The 21,419-nt window shown below is 48.3% G+C and overlaps 2 protein-coding genes across 2 annotated transcripts; one reads left to right on the top strand and one right to left on the bottom strand.

Annotated features, from left to right (window-relative positions):
- Positions 1-559: 559 nt before the first annotated feature.
- PIGT (phosphatidylinositol glycan anchor biosynthesis class T) lies at positions 560-14,641 on the top strand. Its single transcript, XM_029221664.1, has 12 exons — positions 560-772; positions 1,323-1,500; positions 3,284-3,411; positions 3,714-3,814; positions 3,969-4,055; positions 4,583-4,670; positions 4,779-4,876; positions 4,986-5,151; positions 5,848-6,048; positions 10,693-10,858; positions 10,975-11,058; positions 11,720-14,641. Exons 1-12 carry the CDS (start codon positions 586-588, stop codon positions 11,970-11,972), a joined length of 1,737 nt encoding a protein of 578 aa, XP_029077497.1. The 5' UTR covers positions 560-585; the 3' UTR covers positions 11,973-14,641.
- A 1,458-nt stretch (positions 14,642-16,099) lies between these two features.
- Positions 16,100-19,207, bottom strand: LOC114894898 (early lactation protein-like). The gene is made up of 4 exons (XM_029222040.1): positions 19,170-19,207; positions 18,928-19,034; positions 16,801-17,052; positions 16,100-16,329 (listed from the first exon to the last, which is right to left on the bottom strand). Exons 1-4 carry the CDS (start codon positions 19,205-19,207, stop codon positions 16,307-16,309), a joined length of 420 nt encoding a protein of 139 aa, XP_029077873.1. The 3' UTR covers positions 16,100-16,306.
- Positions 19,208-21,419: the final 2,212 nt, after the last annotated feature.

Raw genomic sequence — 21,419 nt, 5'->3', positions numbered from 1 at the left:
AAAACATAAGATGAATTGGGGGAGATAGAGGCTGATATGTGATAAAACAAGTGCAGTAACATGTTGATAGTGGAATCTAGGTGATGGGGATACAGATGTTCATTGTAACAGGTATTCATCCTTTCAACTTTGTTGTATGTTTGAAATTTTTCATAATAAAAGGGTGAGTTATTTGAGGGTTTTGCAGTAAAGTTCTTGGCTAGGCTTAGGACAGGGCCAATAGAGACACGAAGCTCAGGGAGACAGGAGCCCGGCAGTGTGACCTCGCAAAAGTAATAACATTTTTCAGTCTGTTTCTTCAACTATCACGGAGGCACAATGGCGGTCGGTATTATTAAGAACTTTGTCGTGGGGAAGGAGGTCCTCAATCCAGGTCCCAGCCACGCCACGTACCCACTGCCCTTTGTGCCCTATCAGCGCCCCTTTACACCCAGCAGCCCTTCGAAGGCCTATCCTGGCAGTCGCTGTGGTAGCCGCACCCCGGCTTCCGGGACGGCACCGGAAGTCGCTTCTCAGACGCTCTTCCTATTGGAGGCCGGCCTTTAGCGGGGGCGGGGCCATTGGGAGGCGGAAACAGCGGCAGCTATGGCGGCGACAGCGCCGCTTTCTCTGCTGGTGCTGCTGCTTCTCGGGCCGGGCGTCTGGGGCCAGACGGAGCCCCCACGCGACAGCCTGCGGGAGGAGCTCGTCATCACCCCGCTGCCTTCTGGGGACGTAGCCGCCACATTCCAGTTCCGCACGCGCTGGGATTCGGAGCTGCAGCGGGAAGAAGGTGAGAAGAGGACACTGACTGGAGAAAGATGTCTGTGGCACCTGCTGGGAGTGGGGTGGAGGCTAGCCTTGGGGGCGAGGACTGATCCCTGGGTGAGGTTCTGGTCCCTGGGCTTGGGGCCTGACGAAGATGGTCCTTGCAGAAGGATTGGATAGTTTTTGAAGAATCCCGTTATACCAGTGAAGAAACTGAGCCCCGGAGAGGGGCAGTGACTCTTCCTGACTTCTAGTCCAGTGCTCTCTCCGCAGCTCCAGGCTGCCACTCTAAACATTTAGTTAAAACCCTCTGTTGACAGCACTGATGTTGATGCTATTGACGGTTACGGTTTATCGTGGGTGCTGGGCACGGTGATAAGTTTTGTGAATGGTTACAAGGAAGAAATTGGAGGTATAGAGAGGTAAGGCACCTGTCCAAGATCACATCGCTTGTAAGTGACTGAGTCTGGTCAGGAATCTAGATTCCTCTGACCCCAGAACTGGGGTGTATTGTCTCTGGGGTGGCTGAGAACCCTCCCTCCAGGATCATCACTCACCTGCACCTCCTTCTCCAGTATCTCATTATAGGCTCTTCCCCAAAGCACTGGGGCAGTTGATATCCAAGTATTCTCTACGGGAGCTGCACCTGTCCTTAACCCAAGGCTTCTGGAGGACTCGATACTGGGGGACACCCTTCTTGCAGGCCCCATCAGGTGCAGAGCTGTGGGCCTGGTTCCAAGACACCGTCACTGAGTGAGTGCCCACCTTGAGGCCTGTGGCAAGCTGTGGTGGGAACATGGCAGGGCAGGTGTTGTCCTCCTGCTACTGCCCTTGGGGGCAGCAGTTCCATGGGGGTAAATATGGCATTGGAAGTAAGAAATATTATGACGTAGTGGCATTCTTTACTTGGCCGAATATACTCCCTTCCCCTAATACTTCCAGACCTGAGGTAGCGTATGTGTATATCTACAGAGGCAGATAACAAATATGTGAAGCTTACTTAGATGTAAGGCAGTAGGAAGCTGTGGCAAACTGGATAGCCTTTTAAAAGACATTCATTCACATAATAATAACAAAATGCCACAAGGGCCAAACAAAATATATGTGGGCTAGAATTGGCCTACAAGACACCAGATCTCTGTATTAGAAAAATTGCTTTTATTTGCGGGGCGGAGGGAGGTGGTTAGGTACTGTGGTTGGACCACAGCATCCTCTTAATCCGACTATGGGAAATCAGTAGCACGTGTATGATTAAAAAAAAAAAAAATTGGAGTCAGAATAGGGAGTGATGAGAACTGTGGCAGAGCTTGGGAGGACAGCTGCCACTCAGCTCCTATGGATTGTTGCCACGTGGGAATAGGGGCCTAGGGTCGTCAGATACTCTAATTTTTAAAGAGTTACCAGCAATCTGGATTTTAATGTGAAAATTGGCAAGTTTAAGTATCAGCAAGTAATTAAAAAATTTAAGAAATGCCACATGGGTTAATGTTGTGCACGTCAAATGAAACATGGCTATGGTTTGGGTAGGGCTTTCAGGCTTCCAGTTTGCAATCTTTATTTGAGGCCTAAGGATTGGAGCAATTGGAAAGCTCTGAACAGAGGACTATTGAAAACCCCCAGGACGGCTGTAAGGTGATGTCAAATGAGGAGCAAACCCCACAGTAGCCAAGGCTTCCTCTCTTGTCTGAACCCTGGCTTCTTTGCCTTTTGTCCCAACTGCTCTGCTGTCACTGTCTCCCCTCATAATTACCTATAATATGGAGGTGATGTTCAGAATTCTAGTTTTATTCTGTTATTAGTATAAAGAGCAAATCTGTTTTGGTATTTCTCTAAGAAAAAAGTCTAATTTAATTTGATGTTTCTGTGGGGTCCTAGAATGCTTGTTTTCCCTTGCTCAGTGAGCCTCTGTAGATGTAAGACTTCCCACCCCTGAGCGTAGAACCAGGACTCACCCAGGGTATTCACAGGGAAGTATGTCGTTTTGCCCAGCTGAGCACACCTCAGGTTGGATCAGTGAGCTGATCTCAGCCTCTGGCGTGTGGGGCGTTTTGCATAGCATTGTGGGAGGTACATGGGTGACCCAGACTTGCTCCCTGTCCTCAGGTTGCTCACAGCCTAGTTGAGGAGAAAAGATGCTTAGGACGAGATACTGTTGCCACCCAGCCATTTCCCAGGAGGACCCTGGTGAGAGGCTCGGATGGTCAGAACTGCAGCAGCCCAGGAGGAGGCTGTGGTTGAGGAGGGCGGCAAGGCTTCCTGGAGGAGGGAACCTCTTCGAAGGGAAGCAGGGAGGAGTTAGGAGGGCATTACTAGGTGGGAGGAGGAACCACCCAAGCAGAGGCCTCTGGGGATGCAGGGGTGTCCAGAGGGGAGTGAGGAAGAAGGGGCTGACTGGGGAGACCCAGGAAGCAGGCTGAACGGGGCAGTTCCGGCTCCAGCAGCTGGCTGGCCTCATGGCTTGGCAGCCAGCTGCAGGCTTTGAGGGAGGAAGCAGACGCAGCCCCGGGACAGTGAGTGGGTTTGTGTCTCCGTTTAGTGTGGATAAGTCCTGGAAGGAGCTCAGTAACGTCCTCTCGGGGATCTTCTGCGCCTCTCTCAACTTCATTGACTCCACCAACACAGTCACGCCCAGCGCCTCCTTCAAACCCCTGGGGCTGGCCAATGGTGAGACAGCCTCCGCGGCCCCTTCCTTCTTCCTGTTCCTCCTACCCAAGCCTTTGCCTCCTTTCCCCTCTGCTTCCTTCTTCCTCAGCGGGGCCAGGTCATAAATCCCCTGGGTGTGCAGGCCCCAGAGGAAGGTTTCCCGAGACTCTGCTGTCTCCGCATTGCCTTCTCCCAAAGGGAGGAGGGTGTCCTCCCTGCTTCCCCCTGAGCTGACACTGTTAGGGCGGTGGTGCTAGAGAGTATGTGTGGGTCCTGAGGAGGGGTGCCCCGAGAACCTCCCCAGACAGGCTTCCATCTCTCAGGCACAGATCACTCCTTCCTGCGCTATGCGGTGCTGCCTCGGGAGGTCGTCTGCACTGAGAACCTCACCCCGTGGAAGAAGCTCTTGCCCTGCAGTTCCAAGGTGAGGCCAGAGGGGCCTCAATGTAGGTGGGAGCCCCAGAGAGTGGATGCAGTCGGCAGATGCCCCCTCACTGCCTGACAGATAACCTCGGCCCCATGCCCGGGTGCCCTGCCGTGTGGGGCACTGACGTTTTCTCTCTTGCCACCTCCTCCAGGCAGGCCTCTCTGTGCTGCTGAAGGCCGATCGCCTGTTTCACACGAGCTACCACTCCCAGGCAGTGCATATCCGCCCTGTTTGCAGAGTAAGTCACGGGGAACAGGCGATGGGGGCCATCCAGGGGCTCTGAGAGAAGGTGCAGGTAAAGCACATGGCCCAGTGTCTACCGAGGGCTGAGCCAGTAGTCAGTGGGAGATGTGATGATGATGAGTCAGGGCACTGGCCATGCACCACGGAAACCGAGTGGTTGCCTGGCAAGCATTCACTCAGTCTTCGTCGTGGTTAAGAGTGATAGCCGTGTGGGTGCAGCTGCTAGCTCAGCCACTCACCAGCTGACTTGACCTTGAGTGAGTCATTTTATTTCCCTGGTTTTCTCATCTGTCAAATGAGAATAATAGTAGTATCAGTTCCTCTGGTTGTCGGCGATGGTTCATCCCAGTGATGCGCGTAAAGCTGCCGGCACGAGGGCAAGTGCTCGGTAGTGGATGGTAGCAAATTGATGGATGGGGAGGTACAGAATGGACAAGGGACTGAGTCCGGGTAGTAGTCCCTGGGGCTGTGCGGCTCGGGGAGTGGCAGGTCCTCACTGCTGCCTTCTGGCCCTCGTGGTAGGATGCACGCTGTGCCAGCATCTCCTGGGAGCTGAGGCAGACCCTTTCCGTTGTATTTGATGCCTTCGTCACAGGGCAGGGGAAGCAAGGTAAGCTACCTTGGCAGCCCATCTCTGCCCACCCACTGCCAGCCCCACCCCATCTACGTGGAGCAGGCCTAGTCCCGCCCCTGCTCAACCCCTCTTTCTGCTCCTCAGACTGGTCCCTCTTTCGGATGTTCTCCCGAACCCTCACAGAACCCTGCCCCCTGGCTTCGGAGAGCCGAGTCTATGTGGACGTCACCAACTATAGCCAGGTACTAAGACTAAGGCCTCCAGCCACACACATCGCCCCCCCCCCCCCCGCAGCCCCCAAGGCCAGCCTGCCCCTCCGCTCGCTTCTCAGCCCTGCCGTTGTGTCCCCAGGACAATGAGACATTGGAGGTGTACCCGCCCCCACTCACCACGTACCAGGACGTCGTCCTGGGCACCCGCAAGACCTATGCCGTCTACGACCTGCTGGACACGGCCGTGATCAACAACTCGCGCAGCCTCAACCTCCAGCTCAAGTGGAAGAGACCCCCAGGGAATGGTGGGTGGGAGGTGGGCGGCCGCAGCCCCCATAGGCTACAGAGGGTTCAGCTCGTGGGGGAGACTCACAGTCCTGCGTCTTCACCGCGAGGTAACAGGCTTGTGTTTAGACCCAGAACTCTTGAGTCAGACGTCCTGATTCTAACTCCACCTCTTCTAAGCTCTGTGCCCTTGGCAAGTTCCTAACCTTACTGCCTCGTCTTGAAAGCGGGGACAGTAATACCTAGCGGATCAGGTGAGGTAATTAATGGAAAACATGGAGGTCAATCATGCATTCATTCATTCAGTCAACAAAATTTTCTTTGAAGACAGAAGTGCCCTGCTTTCGAGCAACGTTAACATCTGATAGTTGAAGCAGGCATCAAACAATTGTGATCATGTTCAGTGTTACCAAGGAAAAGTGTGAAATATCGTGAGGAGCACTTGGTTTGGGTTGGAAGGGGCACAGAGCTCGGCCTGTATAAGTACTTAGTAAATATTAGTAATTCTGTTATCCTTGCTGTGGGTTGGTGAAGCCAGGGATGGTTCCAGAATGCAGGTTTCCCAGTTCTGATGGCAAAGCATTACCCCCTCCCCTCCCTGGCTTTGAGACCCTGAACCTGGCCCAGGGAGTGAAGGTGGGGAGTGATGCTTTTTATTTTTTTTATTTTTTTATTTTTTTAAAGGAGTGGTTAACTGTTGACTTTTCTCTGAACAGAGGCCCCACCCACGCCCTTCCTGTACGCCCAGCGGTACGTGAGCGGCTACGGGCTGCACAACGGGGAGCTGAGCACGCTGCTGTATAACACCCACCCGTACCGGGCCTTCCCTGTGCTGTTGCTAGACACTGTGCCCTGGTACCTGCGGCTGTACGTGCACACCCTCACCATCACCTCCAAGGGCAAGGAGAACAAACCAAGTAAGTGCCAAGTCCCGACCCAGCCCCCCACCTCCCCTCCAGGTCCCCCAAAGCCTCAGTTCTCAGCGTCATTCCGGAAGTGCCTCGGCAGTCTACACAGGCATCACGAGTTAGGAATAGTTTGAGAAATGGAAAGGGTAACCTCACCAATGCCAGATCTGGAAGTATTTATAAAGCCAAAAGAGTTAAACCACATAGCTCTGGTGACTCTTAATAGGACTTGTTAAGGGCAGGAGTTTCCATGTCTTTTTCGCTTGCTTCCTGGTGCTCTGGGCACATGTTTTTGTTTTCTGATGATTCATAGGCTCTTTCAGGTGGAGAATGGATTAGCAAGAAAAACAGAGTACTGGAAACAAAGAAGATAACAGCTGGAATAGATGGTTTTGCTTCCTCGGGTGGGGTAAAGAGGTGTGATTTTTAAAATTTGTTTTTATTTTCTATTATTTTTCTAAGGAGGAGTTAATATTTACTGAGTGCTTTCTAAGAGATGCCAGGCATAGCACAAAAGCACTTGTTTTCATTTGGAGTGGAGGGAGACTAGTAATACAGAAGACGACTTCCTAGGAAGAGGTTACAGCACATCCCAAACAGCTAGACTTACAATCTTCTCTGAACCCCTCTGTTGTTTCCCATATTTTCAAGCCTGTGGTTAATAGTTTTACTTATTTTCAGCCCCACTATCTGTACCACCTTCAAAATCTCTACTTCGAATATCCTACCAATGTATTTTGTAGGGTTTTCGATTTTTTTGTTTGTTTCTTTTGTTTTTCTAACCGTTCGCTCTGGAAAATTTCAAACGCATACCCAAATGGAATAGTGTAATGAACCCCCCATGTACCCATTATCCAGCCTCAGCAGTCTCCAGCTTCATATACTATTTTTTGTTTGTTGTTGTTGTTGATGTCTTTCTTCCAGTTTTATTGAGATATAATTGACATATAGCACATTATAAGTTCAAGGTATTCAGCATACTCATTTAACTTACATCTATCATGAAATGATGACCACAGTAAGTTTAGTGAACACCCACCATCTTGTACAGATACAGAATTAAAGAAATAGAAAAAAAATTGTTTTTTCCTTGTGGTGAGGACTCTTAGGATTTACTCATAACAGCTTTCATACATAATGTACAACAGTGCCTGTTATATTTACCACGTGGTACATGACATCCCTAATTCTTATCTTAGAACTCGAAGATTGTGCCTTTTGACTGCCTTCATCCAATTCCCCTTCCCCCTACCCCTCACCTCTAGTAACCACAAATCTGATCTCTTTTTCTATGAGTTCGTTTATTTCTTTATTTTTAAAATTTATTTATTTATTTATTTGGCTGCAGTGGGTCTTAGTTGCGGCACGCGGGATCTTTGTTGCCGTGTGCGGGATCTTCATTGCGGCATGCGAGCTCTTAGTTGTGGCATGTGGGGTCTAGTTCCCTGACCAGGGATGGAACCCGGGCCCCCTGCATTGGGAGCGTGGAGCCTTAGCCACTGGACCACCAGGGAAGTCCCCTTTTTTGTTTATTTTTGAAGTATAATTGACCTATAACACTATGTTAGTTCCTGGTGCATAACATAGTGATTCAGTGTTTCTGTACATTTCAAAATGGCCGTCATGATAAGTCTAGTTACCATCTGTCACCATACAAATATTATACGTAGTTATTGACTATATTCCCCACACTGTGCATTTCATACCTGTGATTCATTTATTTTGCAACTGAAAATTTGTACCTCTTACTCTCCCTCACCTATTTCTCTCCTCGCCCCCCACCCGCCCCGCCTCTGGCAACCACCTGTTTGTTCTCTGTATCTCTGACTGTTTCTGTTTGGTTATGTTCGTTCATTTGTTTTTATTTTTTAGAGTCCACATATAAGTGATATCATACAGTCTTTGTCTGATTTATCTCACTTAGCATAAGATCCTCTAGGTCCTTCCATGTTGTTGCAAATGTCGAGATTTCCTTCTTTTTTATGGCTAATATTCCATTGTTTATATGTACCACATCTTCTTTATCCATTTGTCTATCGATGGGCACGTATGTTGTTTCCATATCTTGGCTATTGTGAATAATGTTTCAGTAAACGTTGGGGTGCATATATCTTTTTGAATTAATGTTTTCATTTTCTTCAGATAAATACCCATGAGTGGAATTGCTGGATTGTATGGTAGTTCTATTTTTAATTTTTTGAGGACTCTCCCTGCTGTTTTCCATAGTGGCTACACCAATTTACGTTCCCAACGCAGTGCACCGGGGTTCCCTTTTCTCCACATACTCACCAACACTTGTCATTTGTTGTCGTTTTTTTTTTTTGTCTGCGTTGGGTCTTTGTGCCTGCACATGGGCTTTTCTCTAGTTGTGGTAAGTGGGGGCTACTCTTCGTTGCAGTGCGCGGGCTTCTCATTGCGGTGGCTTCTCTTGTTGAGGAGCATGGGCTCTAGGCACATGGGCTTCAGTAGCTGTGGCTCACGGGCTCAGTAGTTGTGGCTTGCGGTCTCAGTTGTTGTGGGTCACAGGCTTCAGTAGTTGTGGCACCTGGGCTCAGTAGTTGTGGCTCATGGGCTCTAGAGCACAGGCTCAGTAGTTGTGGTGCACGGGCTTAGTCGTTCCACAGCACGTGGGATCTTCCCAGACCAGGGCTCGAACCCATGTCCCCTGCATTGGCAGGTGGATTCTTAACGACTGTGCCACCAGGGAAGTCCCTGTTTGCTGTCTTTTTGATGACAGCCATTCTGACAGGTGTGAGGTGATAATCTCATTGTGGTTTTGATTTGCATTTCCCTGATGATCAGTGATGTTGAACATTTTTTTGTGTGCCTGTTGGCCATCTGTATGTCTTCTTTGGAAAAATGTCTGTTCAGGTCCTCTGCCCAGTTTGTAATTTTTGGGTTTTTTTTTTACGTTGAGTTGTATGTGTTCTTTGTATAGTTTGCATATTAACCCTGTATCGGATATATCGTTTGCAAATACCTTTCCCATTCAGTAGGCTGTCTTTTCATTTTGTTGATAGTTTCCTTTGCTGTGCAAAAGCTTTTTAATTTAATGTAACCTCATTTGTTTATTTTTGCTTTTGTTTTCCTTGCCCGAGGAGACATACCCCCCAAAATATTGCCAGGTTAAAGAGCATACTGCCTATGTTTTCTTCTAGAAGTTTTATCATTTCAGGTTTTACATTTAAGTCTTTAATCCATTTTGAGGTTTTTTTTGTATATGGTGTGAGGAAGTAGTCCAGTTTGATTCTTTTGCATGTAGCTATCTAGTTTTACCAATACCATTTATTGAAGGGGCTGTCTTTTCCTCATTGTATATCCTTGCCTCCTTTGTCATAGATTAATTGCCCATGTAAGTGTGGGTTCATTTCTGAGCTCTCTATTCTGTTCCACAGCTTCCCATCTTTTTTGTTTCATCTCTCCCTTTATTTATTTATTTTTTGGTTTGGTTATGTTTCTGCTGGAGTATCTTAAATTCTAGACATTGTATCAATTCACCTTTAAATACTAAAGTACACAAATATATAATCTATCATTGTCACTCCTGTTTCCCCAGTGTTCTTGAAAATAATTTTATAGTTGGTTTGTTTGAATTGGACCAAAGTAACCTCGTCACATTACATTTGCTTGATATGCTCTTAAGTTTCTCTCCCTCTCTTTTTTAAGGTAATAGACTTTTAGGTTTTAGGTTTATAGAGAAGTTGAGCAGAAAGTACAGGGCTCCCGTATACACTCCCCCTCACCCCCATTTCCCTTGTTATTCACGTCTTGATTAGTGTGGTACTCTTAAATCTCCTTTAACCTATAAAACAGTTCCCAGGCTTTTTTTTTTTTTTTTTTTAATTTATTTGTTGGCAAAACTGGGTCATTTGTTGTATAGGATGTTCTACATTCTGGATTTGCCCGTGTTTAACATGTTCCTGTCCCTTGTGTATTCTTGAGTATCAGTGGTTAGATTTAGAAATTTGATTAGATTCAGGTCTTATATTTTTGGCAAGAAAACTTCCCAGGTGGCTCTGTGGACTGCCTTTCGCATCACGTGAGGCACCTGATGTCTGGTGGCCCAGTTTTCATGATGTGAAGATGGATTAGGTTGAACACGTCCTGGGATGGTGGCTGCCCTGGAAACACCTTTTCCCTTTTCTGCGATCCTCCTCCCTCCTGTGAGCCTGCCTGGCTTCTGTGATCCAAAGCCCTCCTTCTGGGCACCCCGATCCAGGCCCCAAGGCCTTGATAGGTAGGGATGAGAGGTGCAGGTAGTCTGAGCCCAGGAAAGAGCCATGGGTGGGATTTCCCTGGTGGCGCAGTGGTTAAGAATCCACCTGCCAATGCAGGGGACACGGGTTCGAGCCCTGGTCCGGGAAGATCCCACATGCCGCGGAGCAGCTAAGCCCGTGCGCCACAACTACTGAGCCTGCGCTGTAGAGCCCACGAGCCACAACTACTGAAGCCCACGCGCCTAGAGCCCGTGCTCCGCAATAAGAGAAGCCACCTCAATGAGAAGGCCACGCACCACAATGAAGAGTAGCCCCCGCTCGCTACAACTAGAGAAAGCCTGCGCATAGCAACACAGACCCAATGCAGCCATAACTAACTAACTAACTAACTAACTAACAAAAAAAGAGCTATGGGTGGCCCCTACCTCTCCCCCAGGTTACATCCACTACCAGCCTGCCCAGGACCGGATGCAGCCCCACCTCCTGGAGATGCTGATTCAGCTACCGGCCAGCTCGGTCACGAAGGTCTCCATCCAGTTTGAGCGGGCGCTGCTTAAGTGGACTGAGTACACCCCGGACCCCAACCACGGCTTCTACGTCAGGTGGGCTCCCCCGACCTGCTGCCCCCACCCTCCTGACCCACCCTCTCTGCCACTTACCCTTGATGGAGGAGCCGTGAGGAACACGGCTCACAGAATACCTGTCTGCTTCTCTGCAGCCCATCTGTCCTCAGTGCCCTCGTGCCCAGCGAGGTGGCCGCCCAACCCGTGGACTGGGAAGAGAGTCCCCTCTTCAACACCCTGTAAGTGTGACCTCAGCCGTGACACCAGCACAGAGGATCAGGTTCCTGCGGGCTGGGCTGGGGCTAGATGCTGCCTCTTCCAAAGTAATGAGTAGGTTCCCTCAGTCCTAATTAAAACCCTAGTGGTCTCTAATATTTGTACAGCCTTTATGGAATGATCCTAAAGAGCTTCTAGGAGAATCAATAGGTGAGAAGCGCAGTACGTATAGCCCAAGTTTACTCATTATTTCCCTTAACAAATATTTAATTGAGCGCTTATCAGATGCCAGGTACTTCAGAGAGCACCATGTGTACCACAGTAAACAAAACAGACTTGCCCCTGCCCTTCTTGTGCTTAGTCTAGAGGGGAGCTGCTAGGGTCACTGGGGAGTAGTCTGGTGGGTCATTCAGGAAGGCTGCTTTGAGGAGATGGCCTTTAGGCTGAGACCAGAAGGCTAAGGAAAAGGCAGCCAAGTGAAGGCAGGGCCCCTTCCCTCTCCCTCAGCACCGGAGCTGCTCTCCTGTGATCAGATTTCTGTGTTGAGCTTTAAAAGGCTTTGAGGCTAAGAAGGCTTTGAAAACCCTTACTGCCAAGACTGGCCCAGTGCGGTCCGAGGAGGGGGTGGCAAGACGGCGCGGGGTAGCAGCCGGTCCAGCCTCACCTCTCCCTCCCAACCCCCAGCTTCCCAGCCTCCGACAGCTCCAGCTACTTCGTGCGGCTCTACACGGAGCCACTGCTGGTGAGCCTGCCCACGCCGGACTTCAGCATGCCCTACAACGTCATCTGCCTCACGTGCACAGTGGTGGCCGTGTGCTACGGCTCCTTCTACAACCTCCTCACCCGAACCTTCCAGATTGAGGAGCCCAGCAAGGGCGGCCTGGCCAGGCGGCTGGCCAACCTCATCCGGCGCGCCCGAGGCGTCCCCCCGCTCTGAGGCGTGCCCTCCTCACAGCTGGGCTGCTGCTTCTCTCCGAGGTGGGTGGTGACTGACCCCCAGGGCTGCTTCTGCCGCGTGCCCTCCCACGAGGCAGTTTTTGAACCAAGCTGACCCCTGGATTGGGCCAGGGCCTCAAGTGGCGCTATCAGGACAGTAGCCACTAGCCAGATGTGTGTTTGAATTGAAATTAATTGAGATTGAAAGTGTACTTCCTCAGCCGTACTAGCCCCGTTTCAAGTGCTCAGTAACCAAAAGTGATCAGCAGCTGCAGTACCGGGCAGCGAGGACAGATGTTCCCCCCCACTGCAGGAAGTTCTGTTATACGGTGGCCTGGATGATAGGATGTGCTGAGGAGTTCGTGTTGTGCGGTAGGTGGAGTTCACTGGGTGTGGAATAAAAAGTGCCTATTTCCTTGGTTCTTTGCCTCCTGTCCCTGAGGCCTGGGAAGAGCTGGGGACTAGGACGTGTTTGCTGGGTGCCTGAACAGGACCTCCTACCCCATCCCCTCCTCCCCACCAAAGAAACAACCAACCAACCAAATAAAATTCCCCTACCTCCTCCCACCCCTGCCAGAAATTCCTTCTCGTCTCCTGCTTCCCTCCCCGCCCACCATGTCTGACTGTAATTCCCAGAACTCCCTGGGTTTGGCTGGGAGTGTTTTACATCAACATTTCCATGACGGTGAAAATGAATCATCCTGCGCCTTTTAGGAGCCCTGAGAACCAGTCCCCTGTCACCAAGGGTAGGGCCGGAGTGACGGAAGAACTCTGTGTGGTGGCTTTCCAACCAGACTGTGTATTAGAATCATCTGGGGCTCCTGTGAAATAGTGCAGATTCCTGGGTCCAGACCCTGTGAATTCAGTCGTTCTGGGTGTAGCCTAGACTTCGAGTTTTTATGTTTTTATCAGGCTCCTCTGGAGCTTCTGTTGCAGGTGGTCCTTAGACTACCCACAGGCTTTGAAGCCCACCCCTGCTTACCTCTCCTGGTCATATAACCCTGGATTCCTGTAAAACAAGTCCTTAGGCAGATGTCTGCCCTGCCCCCATCGTCTGTCTCTTCTTCTGACACACTTGGCATCAACTGTATAAGCTACTTGTGGTCTGCCCCTCCCTCCCCCAGCTCTCCCATCATAGTGGTTTGGTGGATTGCCCATCAAACAGAATGCCCTGCTCCACCAACCACATGCCCCCCTCAACTGCTAGGTTCACTCTGACTTACAAAACCAGGTGAGATGTTGCTTCCTCCAGGAAGTCTTCCCTGATACACTGAGCTGCTGTGTGCCCCTCCCCTCCTTGGACTTAGCTTTCATGTTCCTTATCACCCTGGCTGTTACTGTCCTTTAACTTCCATTAGACTAGGAGCTTCCTGGAGGCACAGGGGCTGTCCTCCATCTGGACCTGACTGCACTCAGGACAAGTTGTAAGTGCTCAGTCAACAGACGTAAATGTATGAATGGGTGTGGGCTATTCTGGCTTGGGGTCTGGGGTCTAGAGGTAGGGATGGGTAGGGTGAGGGGCTTTCTAGAAACCCCACAAGTATGAGTGCAGTCTTTAACACAGTAGGATTGGTCATGTCTGTACAGCTAACATAGATGGGGCTGTTCAGGTTACCTCTAAAGGTTTTCCAAGAGCCTCTAGAACATACAAACAACGTGTGTGTGTGTGTGTGTGTGTGTGTGTGTGTGTGTCTAGGAAGGGAGGTGATGTGAGTGAGCTAGTCCATACCATGGGCAAAAGCAACTGGGTCAAGATGCTTTTACTCAAGTTTACTTCCAAGCAGTAAATACGCAGGGTGTAAGTGAGATAAGAATGCAGGTGGGTAGATAAGGGAAGTGGTCTTGGCTACCTGCATGGAGCAGGGTATCTGCCAAGTCAGAAGAGCACAGAGTTGTGGCCTAGCTGTCTTTTATACCCCCAGCCAAGTCAGCACCTAGAAATGCCCTCCACTACCATGTCTTATGTAATCTGTGTACAGACAGCACCCCATATCTTTAGTCTAGACTGCCTCCCTGAATTCCAGATTCATTTACCTAGCTGCCTACTTGCCATCTCCACTTGGATGTCTAAAGGCATCTCAAATTCAATATCCCCAAAACCAAACTTCTGATAATCTCCACCCCCACCCGAAACATGCTCACCCATCGTCAGCTCATCTTTGCTAATGGCAGCTCTCATCATTCCAGTTGTCCAGGCCAGAAACCTTGACTCATCCTTGATCCTCCTTTTCATTCCCCATTGTGCTCTGTCAACAAATCTGTTTGCTCTCCCTTCAAAATAAATGCAGAATCCAACTCCTCTCCACCACCTCCACCATCAAGTTATTCATGAGGTCTTCCTGGCCAACCCGATTTTAAATTGCTGCTCCAGCTACCAGCTCACCACTTGCCTATCTTGTTTTCCTCTGTAGCCCTCACCACCATCTAACGTGCTGTGTGTCTTACTTATCTTGTTTATTAACGATTACTCTATAAGGGCCAGGATTTGTCTTTCGTACTGCAGTGTCTGGAACAATGCCTGGCATGTCGTTAAGGCTACCCTCACTCTTATCTTCCAGAGCTCAGTCTCTGGTAACAGTTCAGAACACGAAAGAGAGTGGGGAAATAAAGAGAAAAACATGCCCTTTGTCTCAAATATATATGTACTCATGTCTATTTAATTTAAGTATTTCAGGCCTTTGATAAAGCCCAAGGGTCCATTCAACTTTTTTTTTTAAGATTTTTTTTTTGATGTGGACCTTTTTTTTTTTTTTTTTTTAGTCTTTATTGAATTTGTTACAGTACTGCTTCTGTTTTATGTTTTGGTTTTTTGGCCATGAGACATGTGGGATATCAGCTCCCAGACCAGGGATCAAACCCTCACCCCCTGCATTGGAAGGCGAAGTCTTAACCACTGGACCACCAGGGAAGTCCCGGTCCATTCAACTTTGGGTTCCCACTTTGAGCCTGGGGCAAGGCTGGCTACTCAGCATGTCCTTCCTGATGTGATTTCACATGATCTAGATTGGCTCCTGGGCAATAGGATATCTGAAGGGGATGGAGGTGGGAAGGGCACACCAAGGGTACCAGTGACATCACCAGGACAGGGATCTAGCCTAGGGATTCCAGGTTCTGGCTCCTAGTATTGCTCTTTGACTTTGGGCAACAGTTTCCCTTTCAGCAAGAGGAAGTGGTTAGATTAGATGCAGGACAGGAGGAGACAGTTACAGGGGGTGGTGGGCATGGTGGTCAGGCAGACCTGTCTGGTTTTCAAAAATGTATATAAGAGTGGAAGATTATTTAGTCTTTAAAAGGAAGGAACTTCTGGGAATTCCCTGGCGGTCCAGTGGTTAGGACTCCGTGCTTCCACTGCAGGGGGCACAGGTTCATTCCCTGGTTGGGGACTAAGATCCCTCATGCTGTGCGGAGCAGCGAAAACAAAAACGAACAAAAAGAACAAAAACCAAAAAAGGAAGGAAATTTTGATACAGGCTACAACATGGATGATGCTAGGTGAAACGAGCCAGTCACGAAAGGACAAGTACTGTGTGATTCCACTTCGATGAGGTTCCTAGAGCAAACTCACAGAGACGGAAATTAGAGCGGTGGTGTCCAAGGATTGCAGGGAGGGGGAAAGAGGAGTTAATTTTTAATGGGTACAAGTTTCAGTTTGGGAAGATGAAAAAGTTCTGGAGGTGGGTGGTGGTCATGTTAGCCCAAGAGCGTGAGTATACATAATGTCACTAAGTTGTACACTTAGAAATGGTTAAAATGGTAAATTTCATGTTGTATGTATTTTACCACAATTTAAAAAATATGTATAAATTTCATTTTTCCAGTATCCCTCTGGGTGGAGAGCGGAGTGCCACCCTAGCTGGCCAAGATTCCCTGAATTTCCACCCCTCTCCACACTCCTCCAGGCCATGGTTCCTGCTGGACAGGAAGAACCTTCTGGCTCATCCTGCAGCCCCGGGCAGGAAAGAGCAGTAGGCCAGGATCTAGGGGCAGACACTCAAGGTCCCCAAATTTCCATTCAGTCTGGCTTGCATGAGGACCCCTGGCGACAGGGGAACTTGTGTCCTCTGTCCTCATCTTCATTCTGGGGACACAGGGTAATGCGGGTCTGAAGGAGGTTAGGGGTGGGGGTGATGCAGGTTTGATTGCCCCTGTGGCTGTGAGCAGTTTTGGAGGACAGGCCCAGGGCCCTTGTAGGAAGGCTTCAGGTCACATCAACTTTGAACACTTTATTGACTCAGTCCCGGAGGGTTACAGGATGGGCTCAGAGCAGGGCCTCTGCGCAGGAATGGCAGCCGAGCCAGCTTTCGGTCAAGGCCTGGGAACGTGCAGGTATCACCTTCAGCTGCTCTTGACCTTGGTCTCTGTAATGGAGATGACAGCCAGCTCCCTATTTGACTGGCCTGTTGGCGGCCTAGAGCCAGAGCCATCAAGCTGGACTCCTTACCCAACCCCTTCAACATCCACCAACCTGGGGGCCTCCTCATTTCTGTCACCTCCCACCATGATCAGTGCTACAATCACGTTCATCACCTCTGTCAACAGGATCCCCCCTGTGAAAGTTACATTGCCGTCTTCACCTTTACCAGCCCCACCATGTATTTTAAAAGGGCTTACTGCAATAACCAAGCTTTCTTTCATCTTTACTATCCATGCCACCATCCACCACAGCCTTACTGTCTACACCTCATTACCACCATCACCAGCCCACGGTGACCCGTCTCTTATTCCCATTATTCTCATCACCACCAACTTCCATATTTACATGATCATCTGAATCACTGCCAGCATCCTCGCCAACACCACCTCCCTTCACATGCCCAGCATGCTGTCACCTCCATTACTCCTCCTGTTTCCATCAGAGGACTCACCAGGGGGTTTGCAGACCCTCACACAGATCTCTGTGGTCTCAAAATTGTTGGCATTGCCCTGACAACCACCATAGGTAAAGGGCTCACACTCAATGGACGTAGAGTTGTAGAAGTATCGGTGCAAAGAGGCTTTGCAAGGGCCCCTCACTGCGGGGAGCTGGCAGAGGGCAGGGGGAGTTTGGAGCAACTCCTGGGAAGCCTCTTGCTGAAGATTGGCTGCCAGGTAAGGGAAGAACAGGATTGTCACTCATGTGTCCTTTTAAAGCACTGATGAGTATTTTCCCCCAGCGTTTATTCTACACCAAGTGCCCTCCTAGGTGTTTGCTATACTTGCCATTATTTAACCTAATGGAGAGGATATTACTGTCCCCACTTCACAAATGAAGAAACTGAGGCTCGGAGAGGTTTGGTAATTTCCCCAAAATCATAAGACCTGTAAATTGAGAGAGGCTTGGGATTTAAACCCAGATCCAATTTCAAATCCCAAGTGCTGTGTCCTATAGCCTCTCATAACTTGACATCAAGATGTTTGTTGTAGCTTTGTTTATAATTGCAAAGAATTATACTTTGGAAAGTATGTAAATGTTCACCAACAGGGGATCCATGGGCCATTATGCAGTCACTAAAAAGCATAGTGTTGGGACTTCCTTGGCGGTCCAGTGGTTAAGACTCTGACTTCCACTGCAGGGGCGCTGGGGAAGTTAAATCCCGCATGCTGCACGGTGTGGCCAGAAAACAAAAGCACAGTGTTGGTCTATACGCATCAGCATGGGGAGAGGTCCATAACTTTGGTTGAATAAAAAAACCAAATTACAAAATAGGAGATCTGGTATGATCTGCGGATGTAAAATATATGTATAAACCGGTAGAATGATGACATGAAAGTTGTTCACCAATATATTTAGAGTAGTTATCTCTGGGTGGTAGAATTTGAAGGGATTTTTATCTTCTAAAAAAAATTTTTTTTTTGGCTGCGCCATGTGGCTTGCGGATCTTACTTCCCTGATCAGGGACGGAACCCGGGCCCATGGCAGTGAAAGTGCCAAGTCCTAACCACTGGACTACCAGGGAATTCCCTAAAAATTCTTTTTAGTATCATTTGAATGCCAGTGAACAAGTATCATTTTTTATAACTAGGAAAAAGATATTTACATTAAATAATCTTAAATATCCATGAGTAATCAGCAAATAAGGAAACTGGCCTCTTTTACTGAATCACTTGTTATTTTAACTCCTAACTACATCTAGGTCCTGTTATCACACAAAGGAATTTATCACACACACCCTCCCTCAACCGTTAGCCTTGGACACTCAGGACTTTTTATGGGATGCAACAAACTCCACTTTGATAATTACACTTTCCCTAATAAGGACAGCATCCCTCAAACAAATAAGCACATGGGTCAACTCACCTCTACCGAAATATTTTGTGAATCTTCACTGCGTATGACACTGACCATGCTGAATATACTGGGAGAAACTCAACCCAGAATAGGGAAGAGGCCATTCTAGGAAGGGAATTCGAGACCTTCTGTTAGGCAGCAGTTCTCAATCTTGGTTAGAATATTAGGATCTCTTGGGGAACTTTAAAAAAATGTCCCAATGCCCAGGCTTCATCCCAGACCAATCAAATCAGAATTTCTGAGTGTGGGACCCAGAGACTCCTCAGGGGACTTCAGTGTGCAGCCAAGTCTGAGAATCTGGCCTCATTTTCAAAGCAGTATGAACATTTATTTTCTTGCTTAAGAATTCTAGGGAGTAGGATTCTGGAGAGCAAGACTGTTGGCGCTATGTAAAACAGGGGACCCACTTTTTAAACTTCATACATTTACATATGGTTTGTCTTTAACACAAACATGTGTATTGCTTTTTAAGAAAAATTAGAATTTGGTGAAGATGTCACATAGACACCGGGGAGGTCTGGTCCCACATTTTCCTGAGACCAGATGGTGACCCCATGGGAGCCCCTTCCCATACCTAGGCCCTGGTTTCCTCCTGAGGGGGAAGTGACCAGGTGGCCTCTTGGATCCAGCATCCTCACACCCCATAGGCTATGATCTCAGGGATCCTTTTCCCAACCCCTCAGCTCACCTGAGGTCTTTCCTGAGCTGGCCAAGCCCACCAGGCAGAGGGTGAGGCAAAGGGCAAGGAGGCGGCTGAGCTTCATGGTGTGAGTAGCTCCTTGTTCTGGGCTGAGGCTAGGAGGCGGGAACTTATATCAGCAGGAGAAGGGGTCCTCTTCCCCAGGGCTGAGGGAAGTGCTCGCTTTTCATTACTTGGAATAGGAAGCACCCTGGGCAAGGGGTGTGGGCTGGAAGAACTGGACTTCTTACCTGGAGGCCGTGCCACTGGCCTTGGATGGGCTCTTCATGGCTATTGAGCAAGTCCCCTAAGACGGTGCTTCTGTAGCATCCGGAACGCAGTCCCCGGCCTCAGGTACTGCAGACTCGAGTCTCTGTGACCTTGGACTGAAAAGGGACCTTTGGGGGCCTCGGTTTCCCTATCTGTAAAACAGGTGGGCTAGACCACATGGTCCCTAAGGGCTCAGCACATCTATTTTCCATTCTGTTATTATTGGTTCCTATCCAGAGCCTCCCAGCTAGTGTCTCAACATCCCAGGAGAGAGAACATAGCTCTTTGTTCATTGGCTTATTTATTTAATTTTGGGATAATGAGTGTATTGTTTCATAGAAATCATCATATTTATTTTTTAAAGATCAAGCTATACTGAATAGCATAAACAAAAGGCAAAATCACTCCCCACAGATTCTACCATAGTGCTGTGCAGCAGAAATATAATGCAGGCCACAAAGAGAATTTTAAATTTTCTAGTAGCAGCATTTTTTTCCCCACACTGCATAGCCTGTGGGATCTTTGTTGTTGTTGTTATAAGTTTCACTTATTCATTTATTTTTGGCTGCGATGTGTCTTCGTTGCTGCGCGCAGGATTTCTCTAGTTGTGAGCGGGGGCTGCTCTTCGTTACAGTGCGCGGGCTTCTCATTGCGATAACTTCTCTTGTTGCGGAGCACGGGCTCTAGGCACACAGGCTTCAGTAGTTGTCACACACGGGCTCAGTAGTTGTGGCTCGCGGGCTCTAGAGCACAGGCTCAGTAGTTGTGGCGTACGAGCATAGTTGCTCCACAGCATGTGGGATCCTCCTGGACCAGGGCTCAAACCCATGTCCCCTGCATTGGCAGGCGGATTCTTAACCACTGCGCCACCAGGGAAGTCCCAGCTTGTGGGTTCTTAATTCCCCAACCAGGGATTGAACCCGGGCCCACGGCAGTGAAAGCACTGAGTCTTAACCACTGGACCGCCAAGGAATTAGCAGCTTTTTTTTTTTTAGCAGCAGCATTTTAAAGATTAAAAAGAAAGAAGTAAAACTGGTTTTAATAATAGTTTATTTAACTCAATAGATCCAAAATAGTATAATTTCAACATATAATCAACATGTAATAAAGACTAATATGATATTTTACTTTTCTTCGAACTAAGTCTTTGGAATCTGAGTATATTTTGCACTTGAGGCGCATCCTGATTCATACTATTCATATTTCCTGTGCTCAGTAGCCACGTGTGGCTAGTGGCTACCATAGTGGACAGTGAAATTCCACCACGTGAAATAAGTATCTTTACTTCAAGTTATCCTCATAAACATTTTGTTAGGTAGATAAAAAAATAGTAATTCTAAAAAACAAAGGGTTTACAGGTATTTTTTTCTCTGAATTTTTGCATATTGCCTTTATATTTCAAGGACAATTTGATGGGATAAAAAATCCTGGATGAGACTTTCTTTTCCCAGAACCATTGTGGACATGGTTCCACTGAATTCTGCCATGGAGTGTCGCTATGAAGTGGCCTGAATGTTTTTCTCCCTTAGGGGTGACTTTTTTCCTACCTGAAAGCTTGAAGACCTCTTTGCTTATCCTTGAGATAACATATTTTGGTATCATTCTGCATCATTTTTTTTTGTACTGGAACACGGAATGCTTTTTCCAATCCACAGATTTTTGGAAGGGAAATTGCCTTGTATTACATCTTGAAATAAAGTGTCTTTTCCAATTATTGAGTTTTCTATATGAGACATCAGTTATGTTAGATTATCTTCACTTGTGCTTCAGTAGTTGTTAAAAACCTCACCATTGGAGACAGAGGAATTCAAATTCCAACTTTGCTATTCACTATCTGTGTGACCTCAGGCAAGTTATTTACCTTCTATGGATATAGTTTCTACTTGGAGATAACAACGGAAACTGCTGCGGAAAACCCAGGCTCTCTTCACCAGTACAGAATAGAAGCCCGGAGACAGAGCTTTGGAGGAGTAGAAAGGAGTAGCTTCATTACTTTGCCAGGCAAAGGGGGCCACAGCAGGCTAACACACTCAAGGCTGTGCCCCGCTTCCTGGGAAGTAGAAAAGGGTCTTACAGTTTCAGGGTGGAAAATAGGACTGTAGATAAGGATCAGGGCTGATGTAGTTTGCATCCTTCTTTCCTCCTGGAGACATTGAAATCATTAGGGCTGGCGTCACGTGGTTCCAGAATAGGTTCTGGTGGTCCTCGAGATTATCGTTCCGTGACCTTTT

Source organism: Monodon monoceros, unplaced genomic scaffold (assembly GCF_005190385.1).
Source record: "Monodon monoceros isolate NGI ecotype Baffin Bay Population unplaced genomic scaffold, NGI_Narwhal_1 Super_Scaffold_13, whole genome shotgun sequence".
In the NCBI taxonomy this organism is placed as follows: domain Eukaryota; kingdom Metazoa; phylum Chordata; class Mammalia; order Artiodactyla; family Monodontidae; genus Monodon; species Monodon monoceros.
Note: the sequence above shows the minus strand (reverse complement) of the source record. Positions and strands in the feature narration are given on the sequence as shown.

What these genes read in the sequence shown, in the direction of transcription:
- PIGT (XM_029221664.1), top strand. Translation starts at nt 586, where the DNA reads ATGGCGGCGACAGCGCCGCTTTCTCTGCTGGTGCTGCTGCTTCTCGGG. An exon ending in TTCCAAGACACCGTCACTGA is followed by an intron (nt 1,501 to 3,283) that starts GTGAGTGCCCAC and finishes GTCTCCGTTTAG; the next exon opens with TGTGGATAAGTCCTGGAAGG. An exon ending in ACGTCACCAACTATAGCCAG is followed by an intron (nt 4,877 to 4,985) that starts GTACTAAGACTA and finishes TTGTGTCCCCAG; the next exon opens with GACAATGAGACATTGGAGGT.
- LOC114894898 (XM_029222040.1), bottom strand. Translation starts at nt 19,207, where the DNA reads ATGAAGAGCCCATCCAAGGCCAGTGGCACGGCCTCCAG. An exon ending in CAGCTCAGGAAAGACCTCAG is followed by an intron (nt 17,053 to 18,927) that starts GTGAGCTGAGGG and finishes CTTACCTGGCAG; the next exon opens with CCAATCTTCAGCAAGAGGCT. An exon ending in AAACAGGAGGAGTAATGGAG is followed by an intron (nt 16,330 to 16,800) that starts GTGACAGCATGC and finishes TCTCCATTACAG; the next exon opens with AGACCAAGGTCAAGAGCAGC.